This window comes from Perca flavescens, chromosome 13 (assembly GCF_004354835.1).
Source record: "Perca flavescens isolate YP-PL-M2 chromosome 13, PFLA_1.0, whole genome shotgun sequence".
NCBI lineage: Eukaryota > Metazoa > Chordata > Actinopteri > Perciformes > Percidae > Perca > Perca flavescens.
The window spans coordinates 13,213,324-13,228,920 of record NC_041343.1 but is presented as its reverse complement, the minus strand read 5'-3'; the positions used below and the strand labels follow the sequence as shown (position 1 = coordinate 13,228,920).

Genomic DNA, 15,597 nt, shown 5'->3' with positions numbered 1-15,597 from the left:
ATCCTCTGAGCTGCAAAGAACACCATATCAGAGTACATACTGATCTCCTGGGCAGTGCTGTGTGGGATGCTAAGCTCATACTCAGGACAATTCTGCTTTGTGTTGCTCGCTCTGAAAATTGCCATCATCTTTAGGCATTTCTTTAGGTGCATTTTGTGGACAAACTTCAAAGCAAATTGTAGACTTGAACATGAAATACAATATGGAACATAATCTCAGTTGAATTGATGAAAGCGCAATCTGTCCAGTTGAGTACTGGTGCAGAATGAATCGCAGAGGAAACAGATGTTGCAATAACTTAAACAACAATGAGCTGAAAGATGCTAAAACATTCTGTAGAGCTAAGTTGGATAATAATTATCTGTGGGTTCATCAGTACTAGCGACCCCTTTCACATACAAGTAGTTATGGGATCTATTGTTAATACAAAAATACTGATTATGGCCACTAAGGTAGCATTAATTAATGGCTACTGAAGAGAAACCTGACAGATACACTGACAGACATTAATTTGGCCAGTGTATTAAGCAAACAGTTGCCTTTTTGCACATCAAGTAGAGACACAGCAACATTAGCATTCATTTGGAGTTGTGTTATCCATGCCTGATGCAGAAACTGAAATTTAAGTATGGTATGTTTTGCCTGACATCAAGGCTGTCTTTGTAAAACATTTTACTTGTGTGACAACTTGAATCGTTTCCCCTGCTACAGTGTGTGTGTATATATATATATATATATATATATTGTGACAATATGCTCCTCATTTTGAATATGTATTATTTTACAGGACAGTGCTGAATAATTGACTCTGTAAAATGACCTTGGTGGTTGTTCTGCCTGCTGGCTGTTGTAAGATGTACCATCTGTTTACAAAGTCAACCAAAACTCTTGGACCAAATGACTTTGTCATTTGTGCACCAACTGATAAATTACACCAGAGTTGATATTCACCAAGAGACCTTGGATGTCCTTTGACATTCAAATTTTACATTTGTGGTTATTGAAGTTAGAGGACACTAAATGTCACTTTCAGATACTTCCTTCAGTTCAGGGCTTTCAAACTTCACACTTTTATTTCCACAGTAATTGTAAGCATACTGAATAGCTTCACATCCACAAGCTCATACAAATGTTTAAATCCAAAATATCCAGCTTAGTTTAGTGACAGAAAAGGAATGAAAATAAAACTCTCAGGGAAATCATTTGTAAATCCCCCAAAATCCTTTTTCTTAAGCAGCTACTAACATGTTTCAAAATGTCATGCATATCCCAGCTTATGGTGTTCAGTACTATGTGTCAGAATACTGACACTCGGCCTCTGCCTTTTCATTCCCCCTCCAGAGATACAGTGTGCAGGATTCTTGCTTTGATATCTTCAAACTGATAAAAACAACAACATGTTTGACCTGATAACGTCTGGATGTTGGCATAGCCGCAGCCAGTCTGAGGTCAGCTCAGCAGTTTCTAATCTATGATCAGCCTCTTCACAATGCACTTAGACAGGAAAGTCGCACTAACATGCCTTTTGAATTCCTTAACCTCCCCGAGTGTCAGACATGTGGACACACATCTCCTCTGCCTCCTTAGACTCCTGAGTGGCTGATGTGGTGGCGCCCAGCAAGAGCCACTTGTCTTTAAAGGCCACACCTGATCTGAGTGCTGTCTGCCTAGCACTTCACTGTGAAGGTCACCAGCAGGGGAATGGAGGGCGGACATGTCAGCTGAGTCGCTGTGCTCTGAATACTTAGGAGCTCTATTGGAAATATGTCAGCTCACATGTCCATCAGTGCTGCTCACCAGTGAATGGTTGAGCCGGTTGAGAAGAGCCGGTTTTCCTTTTGCTGTGAATAGATGATTTTTTTCATTTTTTTTCTGATTAAAGGGATATTTCACCGTTGGAAAGATGAATATATATTTATATCTAAATTGGTTCACTTATGTAGTAGAAATGTGAATTTTCTTTAGAAATTGGTGGCTTCTAGGCCGAGAAAAGCCAGAAAATGTGTTTTTGGCTCATGTGGATGAAAGACACCAAATCACAGAATGCACTTGCTTTGCTGCTTTAGCTACTATACTCCCAAGCCAGAGTATAAACACAGCCGTAAATTTGCTTGGAATGTACAAGGGTCGGCATTTTACAGTCACAAACTCCCCCACAAACCCCATTTCTGCACCAGGCAGTCCGAGTTAACACAGCACACCTTGACTAGCTAGTCTTACCTGGCAACAGAGCAGCCGGCCTGGTAGCTGGATAGTCCGATACAGCAATGTTTCCACAACAACAAAAACACAGCAGTCTCTGAACTCGCATTGGGAGTTTTGTTGAAGTTGGATGTAGTCCAGTTTGTTGTCTAATGAGCGGACACTTGCAAGCAGGATTGATGGCCGGTTAGTGTTAGTTTTCCACCGGTACACTCGTTCAACGTTCCCCGCTGATTATGTCCCTTTACCGGCCAGATGCATCGAGCAACACCGCTGGTCTCCATAGCCGGCGGGCAAAGCTTGCATAGTGTGTCAAGTATTCCGTCTGTAATAAAGTGTCCTGCATATTCTCTGATCTGTACCAATGTATCCCGGTGGTACACGTGTGCGGTAGTATGAATGCACATAATTCTTGTTGTAAAATTTCCTTTGGGATAAATAAATCTATCTAAAAGTTTTCTGCTGAGAACCCAGTAAGCTAGGATTCAAGATGGCTGACGCTTGTTTTGCCTCGGCAATCTTCGGAAAAAGATGTCCAACCCCCTATGGGCTGGTTGAAAACATGCGGAAGTAGTTCCTACTACTGGCTGTAGTCCATTGCCTCTGGGCAAAAAATCTTCCAATGACGCAAAAATCGTCATAATACGTCATCGGAAGATTTTTTCCAGACCCTCAACACAGAGATTTCTCATCTCATGGGGACATGAGGGAGGGAAGCACTGTCATTCAAAAATACTACAGTGTTTCTGCTGATACAAAGCTTAATGCTAAATCTGTGAAGTATCCCTTTAAATTATGCACATCAGTGAGAAGTACAGGTCAGCGCTGCCTGACAAAGGGAGTGTCTTCTACTTACTCTGGGTTATTTGCACATGAATGCTAAAGCCCTGCTAGTGGTGCCAAATGGACTATGCTATGCTTTACATCTACTTTAGCATAGGTGTTACCATAAGAAACTCATCAACTTTCAACTCATCTCATGAAACTTGCTTCTTGATAAATGGGCAGTATTCACAATGGATCGCTTTTTAAATGAGAGCTCCACCAATTTTACACATCAAATAGTTACAGGTGTTGCGGAGTACTACTGAATATGTGAAATAAGTCGTATAAAGTGTTTTGTTGCTCCAGAGAGATTTAACATTTTTAAGGTGATGTTTGACAGCTGTTCCCATTGAGCTTCATACTGATTCAAAAGGATACAGCATCTATAATTCAGTTCCTGCAAGCATTTAAACGTTTCGAGAAACACTTCCAGAGATCCCCTTCAGACATATTTAAGACATTTCAAAAATACTCTGCTTTAATTGTCTAATATAGTTTTTCAACCAAAAAAGTTCCATTACACATGCTGCTTCACTTCACCACTTCAAATATGCAAATATTAATACTTTTCTGAAGGTTTAACTGCTGGACACAAGATGTCTCCTACTTTACTTTTACGGCTTCAGGGTTCCACATCACACTTGTGTAAGTTGAATACTGGACCATGATCGGCTTCCAAACTAGCTGTGGTGTCACAAAAGCATGCTCGTACATGCATGTCCTAAAATCAGAATTAAGAAACTTTTCTCCTTCAGTAGATGAATGTGGAAACAGCCTTTTAGAGTCAAACTCAACACAAATTATTCCGCACAGTGAAGCTCAAACATCCAAGCCAAGTAAAAATAAGCAAAACACATTTTTTAGTAGAGAAGGACTTTAAAATTCAACTCTAATAGCAGTAACAATTAAATTATTCAAAAAATGAGGAACTCTAATATTAAAAGGGCATGTTCAACAGTCTAAGGGCCTCACGGAGGCTTTATAATACCCAGCCCTTTACAAATAATGCATGGATAACTGTGTAACCCACTGGAGCTCTGTCTAAAGTATTAATAAGCACTGACTGATATGCATAACCTATTAAAAGTATACATACAGGATGTGATATAACAGCTTCAGCAGTTTTGATATATAAGAGCAGGCTGGTGTGTGCTGCAGGGAGGTAGTGCATCCCTTGACTGTGATACAAAGTGAGAACCAGTTCTCATTTAGAACGTGTAATGCCAGCTTCCATTCAAGACTCGGCTCTGCAGCTGACTTGTATTTACATAAACACATTTTAAACAGATTTTTTCAGCACCCGTAATAATATCTCTTATTTTATGGAATCAGCAGTTTTATCCCTGCTCTAAGGGGAAAAGGGTAATGTAACGCAGCATGTGGTACTGCTTTGCTCTGCTCATTTATTCCAGTCAGCTGTCGTGTGTTGGCTGTGGTAAAGCATTTTCTTTCAGTTTCTTTCAATACAGCACGTAATGAGCTCCCAACACCTTGCATTGTCACCACCACTCAACATATTTTATGCACCGTTCTTTAGATAATGGAAATATGCAAATGTATGATGTACGTTGTCATTATCTGTCTTAGGAGCTGTAATTTATTCAGTTCTTTAAGTGTCATAAATATATATTTACTAAATTGGTATGGAGCTGCAGTCATTTTAAGTAAAGTCGCTTAGATTCTACACAGGTTTGAAATTGACATTAGACACCAGACTTCAGCTTTTGTTTTCAGAGATTTTTTTTAAAAACAAGCATTTTAATCTCAGGATTTCAAGATATTGCTAAAGTAAAACTATTGTGCAAGATACAGTACGTTGGTTCTTTGACTAATCAAATACAAACACAAATTTCACTTAACTCTAATTACAAAAAACCTAAACAAATCCGATTGATCATTTTAAAAAGCCACACAGCCTCATGCTTTTGGCAGGGACTTGTTTTCTGTCAATCAGTCAAACACTGTTTATACTAATCTTATACATATTACTCACAAGAATAAACATAATGTAAATACAAATACATAACCTATTTGTTTGAATGCACCTGATATATTCATAACACTGTACATAACAGTTTGAAATGAACTGATGTAAAACTGATGTTGTGTTATTTTGACACAGTTATGGTTTATCCCCGTTAGACTGACAGGTGCAACATTGTGATACAAATTGCTGTAGATTCAGAAACTTTATTAAAGTTTCTGAGTTTAGTTTATTACTGTAGTGTTATCATAATGTACAGAATTAAGATTGATAACTTAAATAGTTACAAAGTGCGTTGACTGTAAATTCTTAAAGGTCCTTTTGAAAAAGTAACCAGACAGATTAATAGGATGTTTTCCAAACCGACGATTTTTATTATCTCATATGTGGTCGTAAGCATCTATATGACACTTAGCTCATAGGACAGAGTGTGTGTGTGTGTGTGTGTGTGTGTGTGTGTGTGTGTGTGTGTGTGTGTGTGTCACTGTGTGTGTCCTAACATAACAGATGTTTTGTTGAATCGGCTCCATGAAAGCTTCAAATAGCTCAGCAGGACGTTCTGGCTTAATCAGACAGTTCACCTTCACTTCCTTTTAACTGCACCAACTACATATCCAAATTTTCCAATGCCACCCAGTAGCTGATAATATCACCTATGATTAATACTGTAACATCATCAGATTAATGGATAAAAGCTTAGCAGAAACACAACGTTATGAACAAGCTGTATGATTAAAGGTGCATAAAATGACCCCAACATGTTCTTTCTGAAGGGAAATTGACAGGCTGGTGGCTGTTCTTGTTGATTTCCCAGACAGAAGTCTTGTTTGTTTGTTTTTTCCAAAGAAAATGTCAAAAAAAAAACACAAATGACTTTCCTCACCTTAACTTTTTCAAACAAATACAGCAAAAGCTTTCTTTTCTTTTCAGCAAGAGTCACTGATGTCTCTATTTTCTGCAGATTTTGAAACTGCCTTTGTGGCCCATCATGTACCCATAACACCTTTAGTAAAATGTCAGTGGAACCATCAAAATTCCTGCGTGGGAATCGTGGCCTTTCAGTGTCGCTACTTAGCCAGGTTACTGTTAGCTCATCATCTTCCTTTCATATACCTCATCTACTGATTCATCCCATGGCACAGTGAGCTCTGCAATGAGTTACGCCAATTGTGCTCTCTGAACTGCTTCTTCTGCAGTCCATTTCACTACATTTGCTGATGTATGTGCTACATGTCTTTTTGTCGTGTCTTTGCTCCCTGCTTGTGTTAGCTCGACCCTTAAATTTGCAAGTTTGAATTCCTCAGTGAGGCAAGAAAAGAGATAAGTGAGTTGACCTCCTGTGACCCACTGCTAAGGCAGCATGGGACACATTTCCATTTCCCAGTTAATGTTTAGTTAATTATGCTCTGTAACCTCTCTATCTTTCTTATGGGTGCCAAAGCTTTAACTTAATCTTTTGTGGGTATATCGACCTCTCTGTGGACTCTTGTTCCATCTCGACTTTATTCCTGAATCTGCTTTGTCGGTCAACGTTTTCTTATTCTTAAACTTTTATCATGATATATTTACTCTAAAATGAGTCATTAATAGTCTGACAGAGGTTATATATAAATATACATACAATGTAAATGCATTCATTGCAAGCACATAGGGCTCATGTTTAATTCATAGAGAAGGTCTCAAAGCATTCTTTCCGTGTATAAATTTAGATTAAAAACACACAACAGATTCTTTAGATTATTTTCCCTAGCCATCTACTCTAGCAACTGTTTTTAATCATTTAATTGTAAAGCGACTGTTTGAATAGCACTTAAATGGATACAGATCAGACCTGTTTTATTCTAACACCACTTGGTACAATACCTTGTTTTACATGCTATACATTTTCTGTCTCCTTTTATTTTATTTCTTACAAGGGGGTTTTATTGTTCAGATAAACATTTCATTTCATTACTGCAACATGAGCTTGTTAATAGTTTTAATAAAAAGCTGGTCATAAGCTGTTTTAAACATTAAACATGTTGCTAACCATAGTCGAAAGCCAGAATACCCTCGCAGCAATTTAGATTTTCAGCACAGCATTAACCTGCTGCTGTTCTCTAAAGAAAGACACTTGTGTGATGGAGCTCTTCTCTCTCTGCTCCTCCAGGTTTTGCGATCCTCCAGGCCATCATGGAGTCGGCTGTAGCCAATAACTGGCAGGTGACAGCTCGCTCGGTGGGGAACATTGTGGACCCTACGGAGTACAGACGCATCATCGAGGAGATGGACCGCCGGCAAGAGAAACGCTTTCTCATTGACTGTGAGGTGGGCAGGATCAACTCCATACTGGAGCAGGTATTGAGCCAACACACACTACTAGTGTCCCCTGCTTTATTTGGGAAAATCTGGAGAGAAACACATTTATTTCCTTATATACCTGTCCTAAAAATGCATTCAGCCTCATGGCTCTGCATGTTCCAGTTTTTCCAAAGGAGTAAACACCGTCTTTTTCTCACTTTTTGCCTTGAACATCATCTCCATCTACACACTCAGTGAAATAAGGCACTCTCCTGGCTTTGTTTGCTCCCCACTTTTTATTTCTTTTTTGTTATTACCCTAAACACTTGGAGTGCATCATGATTGCCTCAGATCTCAAAATTTTCATTTAGAAGACGTGTTAAAACAGGCGAGACGGGTACACTCAATTAAGGCTTGTTATTTGTTGTTTTCTGTGCGCACGTTGTTTGAGGTCACCTGGGCTTAATTCATGTGGAGGAATTAACCAGCCTCCTCATCCTTGTTTCCTAGGTGATCATCAGCCACAGTTTTCCCACATGAGTCTTGATTCAGATTCAGTGTTTGCTTATGCGTGCTGCTCACTGTGGCTGCACTGTAGAGAATACTTTATTGTCAGAAACTTATTAAATGAGGGTTAACTGGGAATTTGCTTACTTACTCAGAAGATCATTAGTGTTCATTTAGAGGATTAGAAGCTATGTTGCACAAGTGGTCTCATTTACCTTTCAAATTAAGTGTAGAATATTGTTAGTATTGATTTTCAAAATTTGCGCATTAAAATAGATGCCTGGATTATTCATCTGTTTTTCTTTTGAACAGTGGTCGACTACACTTGCTTCAAGCAAATGGATAGAATTTGATTTGGATAGATGGATGTTGATAATATCCTATTCTAAAAGGTTTAGTTGTGTATCTGCTTGTGATAGTAAGATGAATGAGTGAATGTGATGTTTATGTGTTTTATTTATGTGAATGTATCCATGTTTCATATATACAGTATATACACACTACTAAACCTGATTCTGACCTAAATGTTTCTAACCTTAAAATGAAGCTAGCACTGACACTCAACATCTATAGACTATACAGTTTTGTGTATGACTTGAAACCGAGTAGAGCCAGACCAATATATTGGTGGGCCGATCTTATCGGCCGATATTAGGCATTTTCCAAACTATCAGTATCGGCATTTATAATGGCTGATACATGAATATTTAAAAAAATAAAATAAAAATGGACGAAACACCCTTCAACCATGTTATGAGTGTTGGCGTTCCATAGTTTGTCCACCAGAGGGCGCTCTACAACGTCCCTGTTGGCAACACTCATGTTTAACCCTTTAAGTTTCATATCTTAAATTTGTATTTCTATACATTTTATTTATCAGAACTGTAATATATTTTGATGTCCCTCTGTTCTGTTGTGACAATAAAACAAATAAGTTTATTTTTAAACTGCATTATTATATTATTTTAGTGAGGACTCATAAATAACTACAAATAACTAATGTTAGGGAAATCTGTTTGTTTTGTTATGTGTTTCTGGATTTAAAAAAAAAAAAAAAAAAAAAAAAAATATATATATATATATATATATATATATATATATATATATATATATATCGGCCGATATATTGGAATATCGGATTTTTAAATCACCAAATATTCGTATCGATATTGGCCTTAAAAATCCTTCATAGACTCTAAAACCGAGGAGCCATTTTTGCGACACACTACTATCATAATCAGTTACACTAGACTAGTTAAATGCAAGACTGATCTCGCCAGAAATATTATAGCACTGGTCACTTAATTCTTGGATTGCTGGGCATATAAATTGTTTGAGTTTGACAATGGAAACTGCAGTTCTCTTATTCAAGCCTATCTTTCCTAACTTTAACCATTTTAATTGTCTAAACCAAGCCTTAAACATACAGTAGAGGGATGTTGGAATGCTCATACTGTATAAATGTATGTATGTACAGTACCAGTTAAAAGTTTGGACATGCTTTCTCGTTCATGTGACAAAGGACAGATGTTGTTTTAATATGAGGACTTTGACTTTGAATTTGACAGCTCAAAGTTATCTGTTTCCCCTCAGTTTGGGTTATTGCAGCTACTGTACGCAGCTGCTCAGCAGAGTAACATGTTACAAAAAACATTAAAACCCACAAGGGTGTATTTTCTGTGTGTGTGCTCATTTAAACCATTAATCTTAACCTTCTGTTCCTTGCTGAGATATTTGTGTGTAAAGGCTTCTGCCCTCTACATTATGATCTTCATTATTGCCAGCCTTACGAGTTTTACTCTGACCTTTACTGTCGATCTGTCTTCATTTCCTCTGACGCCGGGGAATATTTTTTGTGACAGCACAGAACATCTCCATTAATTAGAAGAAGTTTGCTTTTCTCTGCCCTTCACGTTGATACACCGGGTTTCTTCAAATGTTCTCAAATTGCCTCTATATCAGATTCAAGTTATCGAATCAGATAATGGCGGTCACTTGGCGTCACGTCATGCCGATCCGATCATAATCTCTTTACTGTGGTGGATTAATGCGAGTGGTGGCATTGTAGGCAGCATCTGTCAGACGACTGTCTCTCCAGATGCTTAAGAACAGCAAGACACGCCTGCGTGTGTCTCTCTCTCTCTCTCTCTATCTCGCTCTCTCGAGAACGATTCCTTATAAGAGCTGTGACATCAACACTTGCTTTAATGTCATATCAGCTCCCAGTGTAAGTAGGACACACTGTCCCATAACAGCAACAACAATGAGCCTACTAAAAATAGCCTACCCTCCTAGCCTGAGGGAAGATCTCTCACAAAGGCAGGAGTGAGCTAACACAACCGAGATCACTCAGGCATCCGGAAGCAACCATTCTGGACAGGATTTATTTTTTTTACCAGTGTTTAAGATTTCACTTCATAAACACTATAGTAAATAAAATGTAGTTCTTTTTATACCTGCCTTTATGCTATTATCTTTACCCACTGCATTAAATGAATGCATATGCAGATATAATTCATTTTGTGCTAATTACTTTTGTCAGGGTAGTTTCACTTGTAACAGGGTTGATAAATGTGCTGTGTTTTTGTTTGTTTTTTTTACTCCCCTGCTGGCTCTTTCACCGCCTTTTAAAGTATCAGTCTTCTCATCCCTTCACTAAAGTAAAGACAGAGTGATAAACACCTTCAAGGCTTCTCATCAATAATAGAAGCACAGTGGATTTTTAATAGCTGCCAGAGGACCAGTCACCTCCAGCCTCCTCCAGCCTCCTCCTGCACAGTGGACAGACAGTGAAAGAGTCTGAGAGAGAAAAAAGAGAGCTTGTGGGAATTGAGCCATGTAGTGTGAGTCTCCCTGTCTAATACTGTGCAGGGAAATATGAGAAGTACTGAACACCCAGAGGTGCACTGGAATTCCAAACCCAGTGAGTTGGATAGTAAAGCAAGATGCTGCCTTGGGGATGAGATTACATCTGTGTGGATGCTATTTAATCCTGTATTTGAATTGTAGTTTTGTATGTTGCTTTGCGTGGGCATTTTATTTAAAGGCTCTGACATAACAAATGTTTTTTGTAGCATTAATATTTTCTCTTAAGTGGTGATTTTTATTTTTTACAAATAAAAAAATACATAGTTTATTTAAAAAAGAGTCTATAGCCATCCAGTAGCTGTTTGAGGCTACTACTCAGGTACAGTGGTGCTTTGAGCTTAATGCTTTTTTGTGATCAATTATTTTTTATTTTCAAAAGAGAAGGGCATGACACAATTCAAAGACAGTAATACAACAAGTAGCATCCACTTCCCCCCACCCAGCCCTCCAGAATACCCCCCAGAATGGCGACATCCCCCCTCCCTCAATGTCCCAACATGATCTTCTATGTTACATACAGTACACATAGTGATACAGCACATAGTACATTGGTCATATCAGTGTCTTATAGGCCAAAGTAAGTGCACAAAAATAAACAAAAAATTATAAATAAAGACATATTCCTCAGCTCAGTTCAGTAAACCGTAAATCTTTAACCACTGTAATGGAGGCTGATGGGAGTGTCATTAGTTTTGCAGGAATTTGGTCATAAATAAAAAAAAAGTATTGAACAATTAAAATGTTGACCTACTGATGGTGATACATGAAGAGGTAACAACAGTCATTAGAAATTGTCCTTCATGGGCCTTAAAGTCCATACAAAAATTCACTGCACTCCATGCAATACTTTTTGAGACATTTCATTTAAAAACAGAAATGTGAACCTTGTGGGGGTGCTAGAGGTCAGAGAAAAGTCAGGGGATCACCAAAGTCATGAGGATTTATGCCCTGAGAACCGTGAATGTCTGTACAAAATGTCATTGCAATGCATCCAATAGTTGTTGAGATATCACAGTCTGGACCAAAATGGTCGACTTACTTACAAGAGTAGGCTCTAATGCTGAGTCGGTTCAGAGACAGAATGCCGAATGCTGAATATGTGCTTGTACAAATGTGGTTTAAAAATTTGCTCAAACCACATTGTACCTTGTAGCTTATTAAAAGCTAACCAGTTCAGTTTGGGCCACTAGCACCACTGTAGAACAATGTGTTTTGCATAGGAGGTCATTGTACAGTATAGTTTGTATTTCATGTTCCACCAGCATTAGCATGACATTGTGAGTACAGTACAAGGGAGTGATGTAATCGACTTTTGTGCAGAGTGCAGAGGGTGGGAATGTGCCTTTAAGGTTAGCAATGTATCATTGAAAGAGGAGATGAAGTAAATGATACAAACTTTGCAGTTTTCAAAACACTCAAAATGATTTGCTAATGTTTTAGGAGGTAGGAAATGCATTCAGTGTGTTAGCAAGGCTTTGAAAATACCATAACTGCATTTCGGTGAGAAACTTGAATATAAGGAATCATTAAAATGAAAATTCCACAGAGTATGTTTAATAATTTTAAAGGAAGAAGTATACAAGACACAATTAGTATGGAGTGAACTAGTGAGCAGTAAAATATATTCTATAAAACAATGGATAATGTATAATATTCATATTAGGGACCATACAATACACCATACAATATAAGAGAGGAACCTTCACATTAAGTTGCCCCTGGCATTGTCCTTGTTCCCTTTGTTTTCTGAGCTTTCCTTACTAGTTAACCATAGACCTATATGAAACCTCAACCTGAACTACAAATAAAAATGTGAAAAAACAGCATGGACTATAATTTCCTGCAAATAAACCACAACAACAACGACTAGACAACTATGTGTGCGTAGACCTTCATTTCCTTTTCCTTTACATCCATTATAAACAGGAAAACATGGCTACTGAAAAAAAAAACATTGACTATAAAATAGTACATTTTTTGTAGTCTTCTTTGTAAGCCCAGGCATCCAAAGCAGTCCCTAGAGAAGTCTGTGTTAAAAGCAACCAAAAATGAAAAACAACATCAAACACGCGTAAGCAGCAGAGTTGGCAAATGCACAACTGCAACAAGGATAGTAAGGACATTGCAACTTCATACACATTTTTTATTTTGTTGAAACTGGCATTCAATGAGAAGACCTGTTCAAACGTGTGTAGCTGATGGCTGCTCAAAGCAGAAGAACCATCAGAGTGCACACAGACCCATGAAAAAAATTATAGTTTAAGCACTTGTATTGTATCGAATCAAAAAAGAATAATAATGTAATGTTTTTACATGTAAGAACATTTTAAATATTAATGCCCAGAGCTAAAAAAGTCAAGGAGCAAGGACAGTCAACTATTTCAAGGTTTTATCAAAATCCCTCTAAAATACATATATTGTGTATAATGTGCTAAACAGTAGTTTCAAAACAAGGTACAATTTATTCAAAGATTTAGCTTTTGTGGTAAGGACTGGTGAAGAATAAAGCATTTGGAGCAATGTTTAACTGATACACAGCCATGTCCTTCATCTGCTATATTGTCTTTCTTTAACACACTTCTTTGACAGTTAAATCCCTCCTCACATTATGCCCTGTTTCAAGTAGTTTAACAATAATTTGTTGACTGGTGAAAAGGGGCAGTCATCAACCTTAGGATGCCCGTTCCAGTTCTAAAGAAGACAGATGACAAGTCACTGTAACAAAGAGAAGCATCCATCTGTGGGAAGAAAGTCAAATCCTCTAGAAGGCACTTGGGCAGACATCCAGCTCTGCAAAGGACTGTGGCTCCAGTCTGCTTAATTAGAGTCCATTCCCCAAGGAATATTTAGGCTGATCAGCCCGCAGCTTGGGCCCGGCTCAGGCCTGCTTCAAACGGCACAGCACAGACCCGCCCGTTCAGACAGGCAGGCACGAGGAGCCCTGAGGATGGACAAATAAAGATAATTGAGATTGATTTGATTGATTGTGTTGTGGTGGTGAGAGTTGGAAGATGATGTGCATGAGTCTGCAGAGTTTTAGGACTATTTATTCTGTGTAATAAACCATCTGACGCATCAGGTTACACAAGTTTGACATTTTGCCCGTTGTTAGATGAGAAGATCAATACCACTCTCATATCTGTCTGTTAAATATGAAGCTTCAGCCAGCAGCCAGTTAGCTTAGCATAACATAATTACTTTTCAATATGATCTGTGGAGTGTTGTATGTCCTAGAGGGTTAACAAAGGTGTACTTTGTTAACTCCTTAATGTACTGAATTTTCTTCCTCATTAAACATTTGCAAAGACAAATTCTTTGCATATTTTAAAACCTGAATTGTTCACATCTGTGTTTGCTACCTTGCAGTCTTCTTTCTTACCTTAGCTGGCTCATTGCTATGTTTCTTGGTACATTATCGGCACCAATTGTCGATCAGCGGACGAGGGTTCAGGAATGTGTGTCATGTCATTTGCATGAATGTATGTCAAAAACTCATTCTTAAAAACATTGCTCCATAGCGCTGCTAGTGGTCAATCACTCCACAGGGTACCTTTAATTGAAAATATCAGTCATATGGACATGACATTTTTTGGGCACACTGATTAGCTATCAAAAACCAACAACATTTTGGGAGATATATGATTCAGCCTTCTTGGACTCATCACAGATCCACTTTGGACTGGTGTCAGATGAGAACATTAACTGTAGAAAAAAGTGGACAGGGCATGGGACTTAAATTGTCCTTTCCATTTAATGAGCATTCAAAATGTATGAGCCAGTCAGTAAAATCAGTGCTGCAGGTTCCTTCTCATTTACAGGCCGCAGGTTCTGGATCTTCCAGGATCCAGGTGGTTTCACATACTTACAAAAAGTGATTATCCCAGGGAACCATGAAACTGGAGCATCAGGATCCTTAAAAAACATTTGTTACTCCCAGATGCTTTCAGAACAGCACTGCCAACAGAGGGATGGAGCAAATCCCACAGCAAATCAAATGAAGTAATCCTTTACAAGCTCATGTAGTGGCAGAAAAATTGCTCTTGATATGTACAGTACAGGCCAAAAGTTTGGACACACCTTCTCATTCAATGTGTTTCCTTTATTTTCATGACTATTTACATTGTAGATTCACACTGAAGGCATCACAACTATGAATGAACACATATGGAATTATGTACTTAACAAAAAAGTGTGAAAAAACTGAAAACATGTCTTATATTTTAAATTCTTCAAAGTATCCACCCTTTGCTTTTTTTGATAACTCTGCAAACCCTTGGTGTTCTCTCAATGAGCTTCATGAGGTAGTCACCTGAAATCGTTTTCACTTCACAGGTGTGCCTTGTCAGGGTTAATTAGTGGAATTTGTTCCCTTATTAATAAAAAAAGCAAAGGGTGGCTACTTTGAAGAATCTAAAATATAAGACATGTTTTCAGTTATTTCACACTTTTTTGTTAAGTACATAATTCCATATGTGTGCATTCATAGTTTTGATGCCTTCAGTGAGAATCTACAATGTAAATAGTCATGAAAATAAAAAGGAAACGCATTGAATGAGAAGTTGTGTCCAAACTTTTGGCCTGTACTGTAGCTAGTTTATGTTTTTGAAGGTAATCATTTTTTTCTGATTTAGTTTTTTTTTCAGAGGGTTTAATGAACAGAACGATGTACATGCCTAATATTCTTCTCAACCAAGTAGTTGGGAAGTCTATTTATGCTAATATTTATTTATTTTACTGAAGCTGAATATTGCCACAATATACAAAGTTTTCTGATTATAATCTGCTGTCAATATGATAAATCGTATGTAACTCCATGGTATATTTGTATGAAGTATTATAGTTTTTAGATGTTCACAATGGAAACAAAGTGAGTAATTATATACACTACAATGTACAGTACTGTATGCATATCAATCTGAGCTTGTACAGTT

At 37.9% G+C, this 15,597-nt stretch overlaps 1 protein-coding gene across 1 annotated transcript in view; it reads left to right on the top strand.

Moving 5' to 3' along the window:
- The window catches only part of LOC114566204 (glutamate receptor 3), a 74,249-nt gene that overhangs the window by 25,225 nt on the left and 33,427 nt on the right, over nucleotides 1-15,597 (top strand). Inside the window, exon 4 of the mRNA XM_028594499.1 lies at nucleotides 7,161-7,348. Coding sequence (XP_028450300.1) covers nucleotides 7,161-7,348 — 188 coding nt within the window. The remainder of the gene's footprint in view (nucleotides 1-7,160; nucleotides 7,349-15,597) is intronic.